This window comes from Corapipo altera, unplaced genomic scaffold (genome assembly GCF_003945725.1).
Source record: "Corapipo altera isolate COAL_440 unplaced genomic scaffold, ASM394572v1 112, whole genome shotgun sequence".
Classification (NCBI taxonomy): domain Eukaryota; kingdom Metazoa; phylum Chordata; class Aves; order Passeriformes; family Pipridae; genus Corapipo; species Corapipo altera.
Window position 1 is genome coordinate 9,426,636 of NW_020884899.1, and position 14,022 is coordinate 9,440,657.

Sequence of the window (14,022 nt, forward strand, 5' to 3'; positions counted from 1 at the left end):
GGAAATGCCAACTTGAGGGATGTTCCCAAGGAAAAAAAAAAAGAGAAGGTGGCCATGGCTACAGCACCAAAACGCCCAGATCTTGGTCCATCCATCCATGGACATGTGCTGATCCTGCTTAGCTGGCCCAGTGAGCTCAGAACAGCCTAAAGCAGCTGGGATAACACTGCCATGCTCCTCCCAAACCCACCAATCTTCCCCAAAATGCTGGCTGGATGCTGCATCTCAACTCCATCACCTTTTCCAGCTACTGTGAACTCATGCTACCCTGTTCATGCCCCATCAGTTTGTTTGAGCCCCACTGACGGGCTTCACCCCAACAGTGCAGTACAAGACTCCGAAATCTAGTTTTTCCAAGTGCCAACTAGTGCAACTCTAGCTCTTGGGGCCACACAGATTATTTTACCAGGTCACCACGGCAAATCCTTTGGAAGGAGGGAAGGCAAGGCAGGAAACCATCTTGACAACCCCAAAGTCGAATAATTATCACCTAGGCTGCGGGAAGTCCTCTCCCCCTCCCTGGGCAAGAGGTCCAGGACCCACCAGCACCCAGGGAGGGGAACATGGTGCTGGCCCCCACCCCCCAGGCTTTGCCAAGGAATGCCGGGGGCGGCAGTGGGGGGAGCAGCAGCGGTGGCGGCGCTGGGAAGGGAACCAGCTGGAGAGCCGCAGCCTCATGAAATAATGAAATGCCAAACCAACCCCTGCATCTTCCACAGTCTCTCAGGTCACCTACCAGATTAGGAGGCCTGTTGCTAAGGCAACCATATCTTGCAAGTGCTAGCTGAACTTCCCCATCGGTTTTAACCCTTTAAGGAGCAAAAAAAACCCCTAAGAAATATATATAAAAATAAAATAAAAGGGTAATGCTGATGATGCAACCGGCAGGAGACCAGCGGAGGCAAAGGGGGGGCAGCTGGGAAAGGGAAAGCAAAGGGAAGGAGCCCCAGCAGCCACCTCCTGTGCGACGCACGCCGTGCTGGCTCCCTTCCAGGTGGGTAATAAAATTATTCGGCATCCGCACACGCATGCAAGACCCAGCAAACTTTCGATGTGCCTGGCACAGCAGCAGGGGGATGGACAAAAAAAAAAAAAAAGGCAAAAAAAAAAGGCAACAAAAAGTGAGGTTATGCATATGAAATGAGGGCAAACAAAGCAAAAATGGAACTTTTTTTTTTCCCCTTTCCTTTTTTTCTCTCGTGGCCTCGCAGACGCCGGGCAAGCCCTGATGCCTCGGCAAGCAGCCGGCAGCCCGGCGCCGCACGGGAGGGGACAGATGGCCGGCGCTACGCCCAGCAGCGACGCTGGGACGGAGGCGATGGGCACCCGTGGCCACCCCGCCAGTTTTGCTGCAATCCATGGCCAGGAGCAGCCAGAACGGGGATACAAGACTTGTGCTCTGCGACCGTAAAATAAAATAATAAAAACAGCCCTTTCACCGCCCAGGGATCACGTCCCAGCGGGGTGATGGAGACCACGGTCCCCTCCTCTGGGAGGATAAAACCCCATTCTGAATGCACACAAGCAGGGAGCCCTAAATCTTGCAGCTTGCTGGGATAATGGGGAAGCCTGTGAGCAATAAGGGAATTAAAAAAAAAAACAACAAAAACACAACAAAAAACAAGGCAGTTCACAGGCAGCACAAGGAAAAAAAAAAAAGGAGGGAGAGGAGAAAGAGGCATGGAAAGGAGGAGAAAATGTGGAGCGGCATAAATCAGGCGCACGGGGGGAGCCGGGGAGCACGTGCTGCGTTCCAAGCGCCCAGGCAGCACACGCGGCTGGTTCCTGCCTGGCAGGGTGAGCACGGGGAAGCAACTGGCCTCATGCCCCAGGGAAAGGGGCTCCCAACCCCTCCTGGTGCTAATTCGGTGTGAGGTATTGGCTCTGCTACCCAGCACACCATCGTTCCCATGTTAAAATCTCTCTGGGAAAGAAAGAGCCTCTGCTGGCACTGGTGCAAAAGATACCCAATGGCAAAAATTATGGGGATTCGTTTTTCTGCATCCTTCTTCCCACCCTCAGGTCAGGGTGGGGACAGCAGGTATGACAATTCCTGCTAAATTCCCCTCAAAGGAAGACAGCAAAATGGAAACTCCCAAAGCTGCCCTCTTCCCACCAGCCTGCTCCAAATGCATAATAAAGAGAGGGGCAAGGGTCTCAAGGGTCTGTGCAAACGCAGCCCCGCTTTGCTGTGGGGCTGAGGCCACCATGCTGAGGGGCTGCTGGCATTGCTGCCCAGCTCCGGTCCTGCCCTCCGACCTCACCCCCATGCCGGCACCCCTACACCTTGCCAACTGGCTGGCAAGAGAAACTTAATTAGCCATGTCTGTCAACCCCAAACATCTGTAACAAGCAATATTTACAACCAGAAATAAAGAGGAGTGACCTTCGCGGTGTTGAAAGACAGTTGGGTTCTTGTATTACAACGGCGGGGACAGGCAAAATTCATTATCTCTAATAGCCGTCCTTATAACCAGATTAAACACAAAGGCAGCAATTCCATATTCCCTGACCTGCCACAGTCCCCATCCCGAGCAGAGGGGAACTTCCCTCTGCCACAGCACTGCACATTCAGCTGATGTTTATGCATGTGGTCATCTCCATCCCTCCTACCCGGGAAGGACAATACTCTGGTTCGTCCCACCCCAAGGGCTGAGACACCCAGCTGGAGTCACATTCCTCCTGGTCCTTCTCCAGGCAGCTCTGAGGAGATGCTCAGCTCCTCTCTGAACATCCTGGGGGTAGCAGGGTTAAGCTCCCTGCTACACCAAGGATGCTGTGCTGGTACTCGGAGCCAGTGCTGGAGACATTTGCTCAGAGGATGCAAAGGAAAGGTACCCAGTTTCCAGCACACGACCAAACAGAACCCAATGCTCCAGAAATAACCATCATCACATCCCCATGCATAGACATTCCTGAGTACGAGGGTTTTTGTCCTGAAGACACAGCCAAGGCTTTCCCCTCTGGCTGTGAGATACTCGCGGTGCCAATCACCAGCCGGGGAGTGAGAGCCTGTTATTTTCATCAGAGGATGTTCTCTGTGGAGACCTTCAGCTTCCAGCCAAGAGAAACAAGCCACTGGAGAGAACCTGAGCCTCCTAATGGCTTTTCCTTCACTAGCCCTGGCTCCAGCAGCAGTGTGAGGGCAGTTCCTTCTCCAGAAGATGAGCACCAGCGGGGCCAGCTGATTTCTCCAGTGTTCAGCAGCAACAAGTCAAACTGCTTGGAAAACACTTAAGGTGGGGGAGAAGCTTCAAATGGACCACGTGGACGATGCATCACACTGGAGCAACGGTAAAAGTTAAAATTAATTAGCTGGCAGGATGACAAAGAAGCCATTGTGCAGCACGGTGGAGCAATCCAAGTACAAAGGCTTTATATAAGTCATGTTGAAAACTCCTTGATGACTGCAGGTAAGGACAGACAAGCTGTCAGGACGTGCCATGACACCCTGAAGGGCTCTAGGACAAGCAAGTACATCTGCTTTTAACGATGAAACGAGCCCTGGGATCCTCAGTTTCTCTCCAGTGGAGACTGACAAAGGTGTGAAGTACTTGGGTGTTACTGTCACTGCGATGCCCAGGATAGAACAAAACCATCTGGTTTGGGGTTTCCATGGGGGCTTGAGCTGGGCTGAAGGTACCCACGTGCAACACAGAGCAGTTGCTTGCTTGTGAGTGCCCACCTTCATCCCCAGCCATATCCCATGGAGCACACCCCCACCAAAAGCCCCCCTGATGAGACCAAGCGTTTCAAAGCGTGGTTCTCCCTGCTCCAAACCAACACCGACAGGGTGTGCTCTGGAGGAGGACCTACCTCCTTGTTCAACATCTTGCAGAGAAAGACCCCAACAGCCAAAGGATTTCCAGCATCAACAGGCAGAGCCAGGTTTTGCTCCTCAGGGATGAGTGGGCATTCTCCCAGAGCCACAAGGACACAGGAGAACAGTTGAAGCTGCAATGAAGAGTCACCCCAAGCTGCTACCAACTATGACCCCCCCCCACCATCCCACAGGCAGATGGGCAGGGGGAGGCTGGGTGTGATTTACACCCCACCAGCTGCACAGCTCTCCAGCAGAAAGGAGCTAAGGGGGAGAGAAGCACCTCTCCCTCCTCCTCACTGCACACATCGCTCCCGGGCAGGCGGACAAGCAGCTCCTGCACCACAGGCTGCCCTTAATCCAATGGGACTCCCTCCAAATATAGGAATGAGCACCCAGTGAGTGCCAGAAGAGCAGGAGGGCAAGGAGGATGCTCTGCTGGACTTTGGCAGGGAGGGGAGCCCAGCATGACACAGCACCCTTATCTGTTCACCCCAAACCAGGGCGCTTCAAGGAAGCGCCCTGCCCCCTTCCTCAGCCTGCCTTGCCTTTCACTTTAAAAAAAGAGGCAAAAAACACAACCTGAAACAACCAGGCTCCCAACTGCTCCCCAGCCCAGAGGCTGAGCTGCAAAGCACTGCTTGAGGCAGGAAGCAGCTCCCCACCTGTCTGGGGACAAAGCTGAGCACTGCCAGCTGCCCATGGGCTGACATAGGGCTATTTCCCATCTGACATTTGCCAGAAATAAAAAAGCCAAGTCAAGGCTTGGGACAACCCCACAGTAAGGCTGTTTTGGAAGAAAGGGGATGCCAGCTTGCCACTTGCCTTGATGGGCACCAGTTGGTGCTGGACCAGGTGCCCTGGGTGTGATGGGAGCTGCACAGGTGAGAGCTGGGGCTGGAGGCAGGCACAGAAGAAAATCCAGGTAGGAGGGACTGCCTGTGGACTGTTGTGCCTGCTGGGAATACCATGGGATGCCAGCATCTCAGCTGTGTCGGGCAGGTTGTGCTCACCAGCAAGTTAGAGTCACTGCAGTGCATCCCCTGCTTTGGTTTGTAGCCAAAAAATTCCAATTATAGGTGCTAGCTCAGCCCTGTAAGATTGTAAAAAAACAGCCCAAATCCAGGGAAAATAGAAAGGAAACTCCCCCACCTCAGACCCTGTTTGAGGCAGGCAGGAGGGGAGGCGGGAGCTCATTTTCACTACAGAAAGCCGCCGCACCCCAGGAGGAGAGGCACCAGATCAAATGTTCAAGGGTTGATGCAGAAACATTAAGAAAAAAAAATTAAAAAGAAAATGTTAGCTTAAGACACAGCCAGAGGTCTTCCTTTGGACTTTATCTTAAGGCAGCAGGCTGCAGCCTCACACATGGACAGACGGATGGACCCCACAGCCTCCCACCCGGCCCGGGGAATGCAGAGGTGGAAACCACCTTGTTCAAAAACACTAGTTGTGGTGGCACTGGCCATGAAGGGGGAAGAATAAAAGCACTGTTCTGTCCCATCACCCCAAATACAGTCACATGCACCTCTATATACATATGTATATCCTAATTCTGCATATTGTGTAGATATAATTGCATATATATACACACTTTTTTTTTTTCTCCTTAATTCTGATATTAACAGGCACCATGCATGCAGCATTACACTCGTGCAGGAGAGTGTTTCTCCTATTATCCAAAAAGAGATACAAATTAAATGCACAAATCTAAGACAAAAGAAAAGCTGGCTTTACCACATGGAGCTGTGCCCTATCCATTTCCAAACCTTACTCAAGTCCCCCAGGTGCCCCTCTCACCCTGACCAGCACAGCAGATTGGTGACACTGCTATGGGGATAGGAGAAGGGATGTGGCAGTGGGAGCGTAGGCAGCCGGGTGGTCCCACGACCCATGGGAAGTGGCACCCACAAGCAGCCACCCCATATTTTGGAAATTCCCCCCCTTGACTGCACAGCTGTAGCTTTGAACTCAGCTCCTGGCACCTGGGTGGCCATGAGCAGGAGTTTTGAGAGAAGAAAAAACCTAAACCCCAAACTGAGGCAGAGGTGAGGTATTTGTTTACTTCCAAAGAGACATTTTCGCTCCCTGCCAGCCTGGAGGAAAGCACTGCCCTGCCGAGACCCCAGCCCTGGGGTGACCCTCCAGGGATCGGAAGGGAAAGATGATGGGAAATAAGGGGGAAAGTGCTCAGGACTGAGCAGAAGCTTCAGTGGGACTCAGCAAGCCTCCCTGACCCATGAGTGGGATGCTGGTAAGGTGGGCATGTGATGCTCATGAGGATACAGCCCGCTCCGTGGTTCCCGTGCGCAGAGCAGGTCAGATCCCCAGCACGAGCCAGGCTGGACATGAGCTGCTCCGGGTGCTGCACCGCTCTCCCTCTGTTCATAAGGAAAACCAGGAGAAAACCTGGCTGCAGCAGCTCCCCCCTAGAGCATCCCCCCACCAGCGAGAGCTTCGCACAGCCGGGTGCCATTTCGGTGGTGCCAGCTCTGCCGCGGGGGCGTGAGCGGTGAGAGAGGAGGAACAGCCAGAGCCCCCCGCCCGCTCCCCGGACCAGCTCTGGCAGCTGTTTCCAATAGAACCAGGGACAGCTTTACAAGAGAAAAATAGGGAACAAAAGGTAGGAGAAAATCCAAGTTTCCAAGGTAAGGAAGGAAATGATCAGGAGAACAGGAAAGTCTCACTCGTACCCAACACACGGCGTCCTGACCTAACACCTCCCCACTGCCCGCTGCTGCTGGACAGGAGCACCTCCCCCCGTGCCGGCCAACCTCCCAGGCCAACCTCCCACAGGCACGGCACAGCTTGGCACGGCGGACCCTCGTCCTCTTTGTTCCTCCGAAGGGACCCCAGAACACCGGGGAGGGCAGGGCTGTGAGCTTTGTGCTCTCCCGGAGCCCAGCAGCTGCCGGAGGCGGCCGCCCCCCCCCACTCCCCGCAGCCCCCCGCGCCGGCAGCGGGTCCCCTCGCCGGCCTCACCGCGCTCGCCCACGTGGCCGCCGGGGCAAACAATGGGATGGCGCGGGCTGCTGCGCTCGCCAGCAAGGCCTTCCTCCTCCTCCTCCTCCCTGCTGCGGGCTTTGCCTGCCACTGGAAGCTGGCCCCTCCCAAGCACCAGGGGGGGGGGGGGGGGGGACGGGGGAGGGAATTAAAAAAATAATACAAAAAACGCACAGAAAATAAAAAATACTCAAATCTGCCTCTCTGCTGCAAATGGGCTTGTGCAAGGCGAGGACACACTGACACACACACACACATGGAGATGGGCAATGGGGTGGCAGAGCAGAACCTCCATGGGCAGCACCCAGACACCCACCCCAGCACCCATCTGTACAGGGAGTCCCCACCCGTGACACAAATCCCCACCTGTCCTCCCATCCGCAGACAGGACTGAGGAAACCCTTCCTCTCCTCTCATCTCACTCCCAGCTTTTTTTGGAGAAGCCCCTCCCGGACTGGAGCCGGAGAAACTTTGCATCTTCGCACCATTTGTTGATATAAAATCCATCCCCTGCCTTACTTTTGCAGAGGCACTCAGGGTGGGGTGGGGGGGGAACGTCTGTTTCCATTTGAAACCGTCAAAATTAGCATTCAGTAATTAAAAATCACACCCTTTCTCTTAATAACCTAACCAGCATGATACAATCAGGTTGTGCCAACTCTTTAATCTAATTGACTAATTACAGATTTTAATTTAGTCAGTTACTGAACAACTGTTGACAATTTGTTTTCATTAGGGACAGAACAGGATAAATATTTAGGCTCCCCAGTCAAAGACTAAGACATAAGCTCTGGGCTCTGACCTCCGGTTTCACAACGGCAGCTTCTCCATCAGCATCACCCATGGAAAGGTGCTGCTCTGAAATGCCCTGGTCCTGCCAGTGGGCAGCAGGAAGTGGCAGAGGAGGCTGGTCTGTTGTGACAGCCAAAATTGTGTAAAATATAAAATTAAGCTAATCCAGCTTTGCATAGTACTCCAGCAAGAGCAGGGTTTAAGGGACACCCAGGCTCACTGGCACCCTAAACTGGGAGGGAAGCCTGAGCCCAGCCATGCCAGGAGACAGAATATCTGGATTTATTTATTTTTGTTGTAATTTTTTTTTTAAAGTGATGTGGAGTTTTGCAGCTGTTCCTGGCAGCCTGCCACTCCTGAAGGAAACTCCTCTCCTCTGGTTACCTACCAGGGAGCCCTGTCTCTGCAGAGCAGAGCTGGATGGAGCCCAGACAGAGCTGGAAACAGGACAGACCTGTGTGTGCTGCTGGCTGAGCCACGTGCCCAAGGCTCAGGCAATGCCTGTGGGGGCTCATGGGGACCACATAAAGCTGTTCCCAACCCCTGTCCCTGCATTGTGCCAAACCTGCCCCAAAAACATCTGCTCTCCTAGGCAACATGTTTTCACTACAGTGGCTGCACACTGCAGAAGGAGCTCTCATGGACCACCACCACAGATGTACTCGTGGATCCCAGCACTAACACTTGCTAGTCCCACCCCACACAGCCATGGGTGCCTCGAGCCAGGGTCTCACAGCCTTCACTGGTCCTGAAGCAAACAGAGAACCTCACAAGGGAGGTCCACCAAACCCCTCATCAATGAAGAGCATCTCCTCCCACACAGCCATCTCACCTGCCAAGGTGTCACACCATGAGATGGCCACACAGACCCTGGAGAGCAGAAGTTGCTGTGACAATAAAGTGCTGCCACAAACACCGTATTCTGGGCAAACACCAAGCTGGGCACACAGAGTTTGCCCACTGTCGGCCAAGTGTAGATACAATGCTCTACCAACCTCAGGCAAGACTCACATTGGGATATTTTTAACCACAACCACCACATGAAAGCCCCCTGGCAGCCCAGGTACACCCAGGCAGTGATGTTGGGACAGGGTGCCTGTCCCACAGCCGGCTGAGGTGTGATGGGCAGATCCAGCAGAAAAGGACCATCTCCCGTGCTCCCAAAGCGTGGCTGGAAGGGCACCTACATCAGGGGAAACAACTGGGTTTGGGGTTCAAACTCTAGTGCCTGGGGAACATCCCCCAGTCTGTACTGCCAGTAGACCAAAACCCTTCCAAATCCCTTGGGTTTTATCTCATTCCCCACTGAGCAGTTTTGCATGCTAACACCAGCAAGCCTGGATACTCCATCCATCCATCTCCAAGCAGTTCAGAAACCTCTCACTGAGATCTCAATCCAAGGAGAACCATTTCAGATGGGGGAAAAAGGGAGGAGCCCTGGTTGTGCTCAACCAGGATGGGACGACATGAGCCCCACACACATCATCTTTTCCCATATCAACCACCACCTTTCCAGCAGCATCTGCCCCCACTACTGCAGATCATCCTTCCAGACCTGAGTTAGAAAGAACTGCAGCAGCTTTCCAAAGTTAAAAACAAAAATAAATAAATCAATGCTTTGCATTAATGGCAAGTTGAAGCCACAGCTCCGCAGATCTTGTGCTGCCAAGTAAACAGCATTTCAAATGCTCCCAAGTGCAGGTTCTTCTCAGGAGAAAACTGGGGGACACAGAGGAAGAGAAAGATGAAGTCAAAGTCTTTGTCAGCCAAAGCCTACCCTGATTTTTCTCTCCTGCGTGTTGACACTCTGAGCTGGCCGTGCAGGCAGAGCAATACCACAAAAAGTATGTAGCAACAGTCAACTAGATTTAAGTTCATTTTCTGTAGCTCGAGGCCAAAATCGACTGAAGTGGTTCTGGTGATCAAGTTTTCTGCAATTCCCCTTTCTATGTATTAGCTCTTTGACAGAAATTCACTGCGGTATTTAAACTGGCAGTCATCACCGCTAACTCAAATTGTATTGGCTTTCACGGTGTTGAAATGCTCAACTGCGACCAGCCATCGGCCAATTCCCAGATAAGGCGGCGGCTGAAATCCCCTGTCATGCCGAGCGATCCTGTTGCAAGCTCGCCGGCTCCGGGAGCGTGCCATAACGCTGGCATGCTCTCCATGGGGCTCTGCCCAGTGGAGGAGCCTAAATTAATGGCTACAGGTTGAGTTTTAGGAGTTGATGCGTGTTTGTGGTGCTGTTAACTTGGATCAACTCTTTTGATAGAGGTGGGACAGGCTGACTAACAACCCTCCAATCAACACAACTCAATAGTTGTGTTAACAGACACACAGTCCTGCCAGACATGGAAGGATAGAGAATCACAGGATTCCTCCTGCCTGTGCCAGGTGAATCCCTGCTCCCATCACTCTTCCCCCAACAAGCACCTTTCCAGCAGGCTTTTGTCCCAGCTTGGGAGAAAAACCTCAGGGGAAACATAAAAAGCAATATTCCTAAGAGATCACAAGAGCCCACGCCTTTCAAAGGTCCTCTCAAAAAATGAGTGGTGGGATTTCTCCTTACTTTATTTTCTTGCTAAAGATTTAAATATTCAAAACTGGAGGGGGAAATTAGCAATTTGTCCTGCTGCTCCTAATAGTTTTCATACGGTTATGCTGGAAGATGAAGTGGAAATGATGCAGCATGCAAATCCCATCATTAGCACCCTGCTAACAAGGCCTGTCGATGCATCTCCCAGGCAAGCACCCCTACACAGTGCTGGCTCTGGGATGGTGGCATACCAAGACCCAACTGGCTCCCAGAGCATCCCCTCCTTCTGTCCTTAAGAGCACCGTGGTAAATACACCATCTTTGCATACATAAGCCACCGTATTTTGTGCAAACACCAAGCTGGGCACACAGAGTTTGCCCATCCTTGGCCAAGTGTAGATACAACGCTCCACCAATCTGTGGCAAGACTAATATTGGGATATTTTTAAACACAATTACCATGTGAAGTGATTCATGACTTGCTGATCCAGCTCCATTTGGGGCTCATATCCCATTTCAGCTGCCATGCACCACTGATGGGTCGCTGGGTTTGGTGCTTGATAAAGACCAGCATTCCAGCCCCAGCAACCATCGGCAAGGCCGGCCACCATGCTCACTGGGACCAGCAGCCTGCCCTGGAAGCTGAAGGGAAACAAGGTGCTATTCACGCTCCCACGGTTATCGTTTGGTTCTTTGGTCAATATTTAAGTTTTGGCCAGGTAGGTCCCTCGCCCTGTAAAGTACACGCTGTGCCGGGAAAACACCGCTCCCTCAGAGAGGGACTGACTGTGCCATGAGCATCCGCCACCGGCCACGCCAGGGAGGAGAAGCACAACCCCTGTCCTGTGGTCAAAATATGCCTGGGGAAACCAACCCAGTGCCACCAAGCCAAGGCACAGGAGAGTGAAAATCTTCTTAGAAGTCTTTGCTGTAAAGCCCAAAAGGTAAAGCACTTGGGACTGTTACAAAACTGCATTACACCGAGAATTAAAAACAATCAGGATTGTGTCTATTTACTGTAAGCTTAAAGCAACGTGTATTAAAGAAGTTTATGCGAATCATCTAATGCACTCAGGCCTATTGTTAGAATTATTACCAAGCTAAAAAAAGATTAATTTCTCTAAATACACTAAATCCTCAGACATGATGAGGAGGCTGCTGTGAATGGAGCATTACCATGACTTGCTTGCTAATGTCATCTTCACCTGTGGCTTAGCTGCCCAAAGATCTACCTTTGCTTTGCTCCTGATGAGCCTGCAGTCCCATCCAGGCTCCCCAAACCCTCAGAATTTGGCCCAAAACACCTAGAAAGAGAGCAGCTGCTCACACAGAGCAAAGCACTGCTAGATTTGCTGCCGGTTGTCAGCTCTGACCCTCAGTTCAGAAGTTCACCATCTTAATCCGACCCAGTAAAAACAAGCAATGCAGAGAATGGCCACGGGGAGGGACGGACAGACAGACAAACCCCACCTAGCAAATACCCAGACCCACGTCCCCCATGACCCAGCAGGATGGGCAGAGAGGAAAGGCACCTCAGCAGCCAGCCAAGGCCCTCCAGCAGCCTGGCACTGCCTGCCCCAGGGCAACCAGGGCACCAGCCTGCAGGAATGCTGTGGAGGTCCCCGAGACACTCGCCTGGTGCTGCTCGCCAGCAAACCCTCACACATCCCAACCCAGGCATGTTGAGGCAACGAGAAACTTGGGAAGGGAGGAAAAATGGTTTCCATACCATAGTCTCCCCGGAGCAGACAAAACCAGCTCCTGCTACAAGGTTTAAACTCACTTGACTGGGGTCCAAGCCCACAGCCAGGTGACTAATCCTTTGATGCACATTCTTCCCGACGCTGCAGATGAGGGTGGTGTGTGCAGGACGGGAGTGGGCAGCCCACCCATCGCCCCCTGGAGCAGACATGACATGCACTCTTGCCAAGGAGTGTCTTTCTGGGAGACACCTCAGTTCCAGCATCCCACCCCAGAAGCATCATCCATCCCTGGTTCAGGCTACCACCTCTGCAGAGAACAACCCAAACCAGGAGAGCCAACATGCACAACAATCAACCAAGGGGGTCTGCAACCCCACCTACAACCAAGCCAACACCTCTACCTTGCTGGGATCAAAGGAGGACTCAGACAACCAAGGAAGCCCCTAGCCTTGCCAAAGGCAAGGAGATATTAACTGGGGCATTCAACAGCAGTCTGGGGAATCCCCCTGTTCCTCCCCACCAAAATCCAACCCCCGCCCACCCTCCGAGGTGACCTCAGCATGAAACATCTCACCACTGAGGTGTCCTCAGCATGAAACCCACCATCGACCCCCTATAAACGCTTTGTTGTCCATTGCTAGGCAAAACTTCTTAATTCTACCACTACCCAAATGCCTTTAAGTGCTTAAGATAAGTATCTGAGCTCATTTACATAATTGCAACATTATGAAATACTGTTCAGTCAAATCAGAGCACTGCTGGTTAAAAAAACCCCATGGTTTTTGCCAGTCGGTTACGTTAGGTTGGCTCTCAGTGCGCCGGAGCTCCCCAACGCCATAATTACCGCGAGGATTAGAAACTTGTTACTCACGTAGTCATGAAAGGCTTTGGCTTCACTCGAATGTTCACAAGTGTCTCGCCTTTCGGGAGCTGCGCAGTACAGGTCCCAAAACACGCTGCGTGGCGGAGAGAGCCAGGAGAGGAGCAGTTACTCATCAGGGATTGGGCACCCGGGTGGGGGGTCAGCAGAGGTGAGCGGCTTCCCACCCACGGGACCCACGGCTGGGAGGGGACCTCAGCCGGACCCAGCTGTGCATCTGAGTTCCACACTGCTCAGACCTGACCGTCAGCAAGTGGGATGATGGGTGTTCTGAGAGGCAAAACTAGCCTGTAAGAGGTAACACCTTGAAGGGGTAACTCCTCGAAGGGCTAACCCCCGCGGGACTTCAGGGACTTCTCCCACGCTCTCAGCAGTGCTGCCGCCCAGCCCTGCTCCCCCGGGCGCCCCAGTGGCACCGGCACAGCGCGGTCCCTGCGGCTGGCCCGGCAGCTCTCCGGCGGGAGCCCTGCCCGCCGCTCCCGCGGGGCCGGGGCTGGCTCCGCCGCGCCTCGACGCCCCGCGGGGAGCGGGAGCCGGGGCGGTTCGGGGCTCGCCGAGCCGCCGCTGTGCTGCTGACTCACGCCATCGCCGGGGCTGCACCCCGCGGGGCCCCGCGCCCCCGGCGGGCAGCCCCCCACCCCCTCGGGCCGCTCCCACCCGCGACGGGGCACCCGCACCGGCCCCCCCGCACTTACCACCACCAGGAGTGCAGGAAGCCGGGGGGCTCGCCCAGCGTGATGTTCTTCTCCCACCGGATCTGCGGGAGAGAGGAAGGCGGGGGGGGGGGAAAGGTGGGTGGGTGGGTTGAGGGGGGCGGTGTGGGTGGGGGGTGGTCGCGGGTGGGCGTGGGCCCCCCCACGCGCGGCGACCCCCCGGCGCCGCCGCCGCCCCGCGCAAGATGGAGGGCGGGCGTGCGGCGGCGCACAAAGGGCGCGGGGGGCGGCGGGGCTCACCTCGGACAGGAAGGTCTGCGCAGACTTCTGGGCGCCGACGTGCAGCAGGTACTCGTAGACGTACAGCGCCAGCCTGCAACAGCCGAGCGGCGGGTCGGGGGAGGAGGAGGAGGCGCCCCGCTCCCGCCCCGCACAAAGCCACCCCGCCGCCGCCCCGCTCCCCCTGCCGCCACCGCCGCCGCCGCGCTTACTTCTCCCGCGCCTGCCCGTCCGAGGGCACCGCCGAGCCCTTCCCTTTGGCGAACATGGTCCGCGCCGAGCAGGATAGGGGCGGCCGCCGCGAGCCGCCGCCGCTGCTGCCGCTGCCGCCGCCGCCGGAGCCGCTGCGCCCG

At 54.4% G+C, this 14,022-nt stretch overlaps 1 protein-coding gene across 3 annotated transcripts in view; it reads right to left on the bottom strand.

Annotated features, from left to right (window-relative positions):
* SSBP3 (single stranded DNA binding protein 3) overlaps positions 1 to 14,016 on the bottom strand; it is a 55,265-nt gene extending 41,249 nt beyond the window's left edge. For all 3 annotated transcript variants that reach the window (XM_027649076.1, XM_027649075.1, XM_027649074.1), the window contains exons 1-4: positions 13,882 to 14,016; positions 13,691 to 13,763; positions 13,433 to 13,494; positions 12,729 to 12,813 (exon numbers count right to left, since the gene is read on the bottom strand). In XM_027649076.1, coding sequence (XP_027504877.1) covers positions 12,729 to 12,813; positions 13,433 to 13,494; positions 13,691 to 13,763; positions 13,882 to 13,937 — 276 coding nt within the window. In that variant the 5' untranslated portion in view covers positions 13,938 to 14,016. The remainder of the gene's footprint in view (positions 1 to 12,728; positions 12,814 to 13,432; positions 13,495 to 13,690; positions 13,764 to 13,881) is intronic.
* Positions 14,017 to 14,022: the final 6 nt, after the last annotated feature.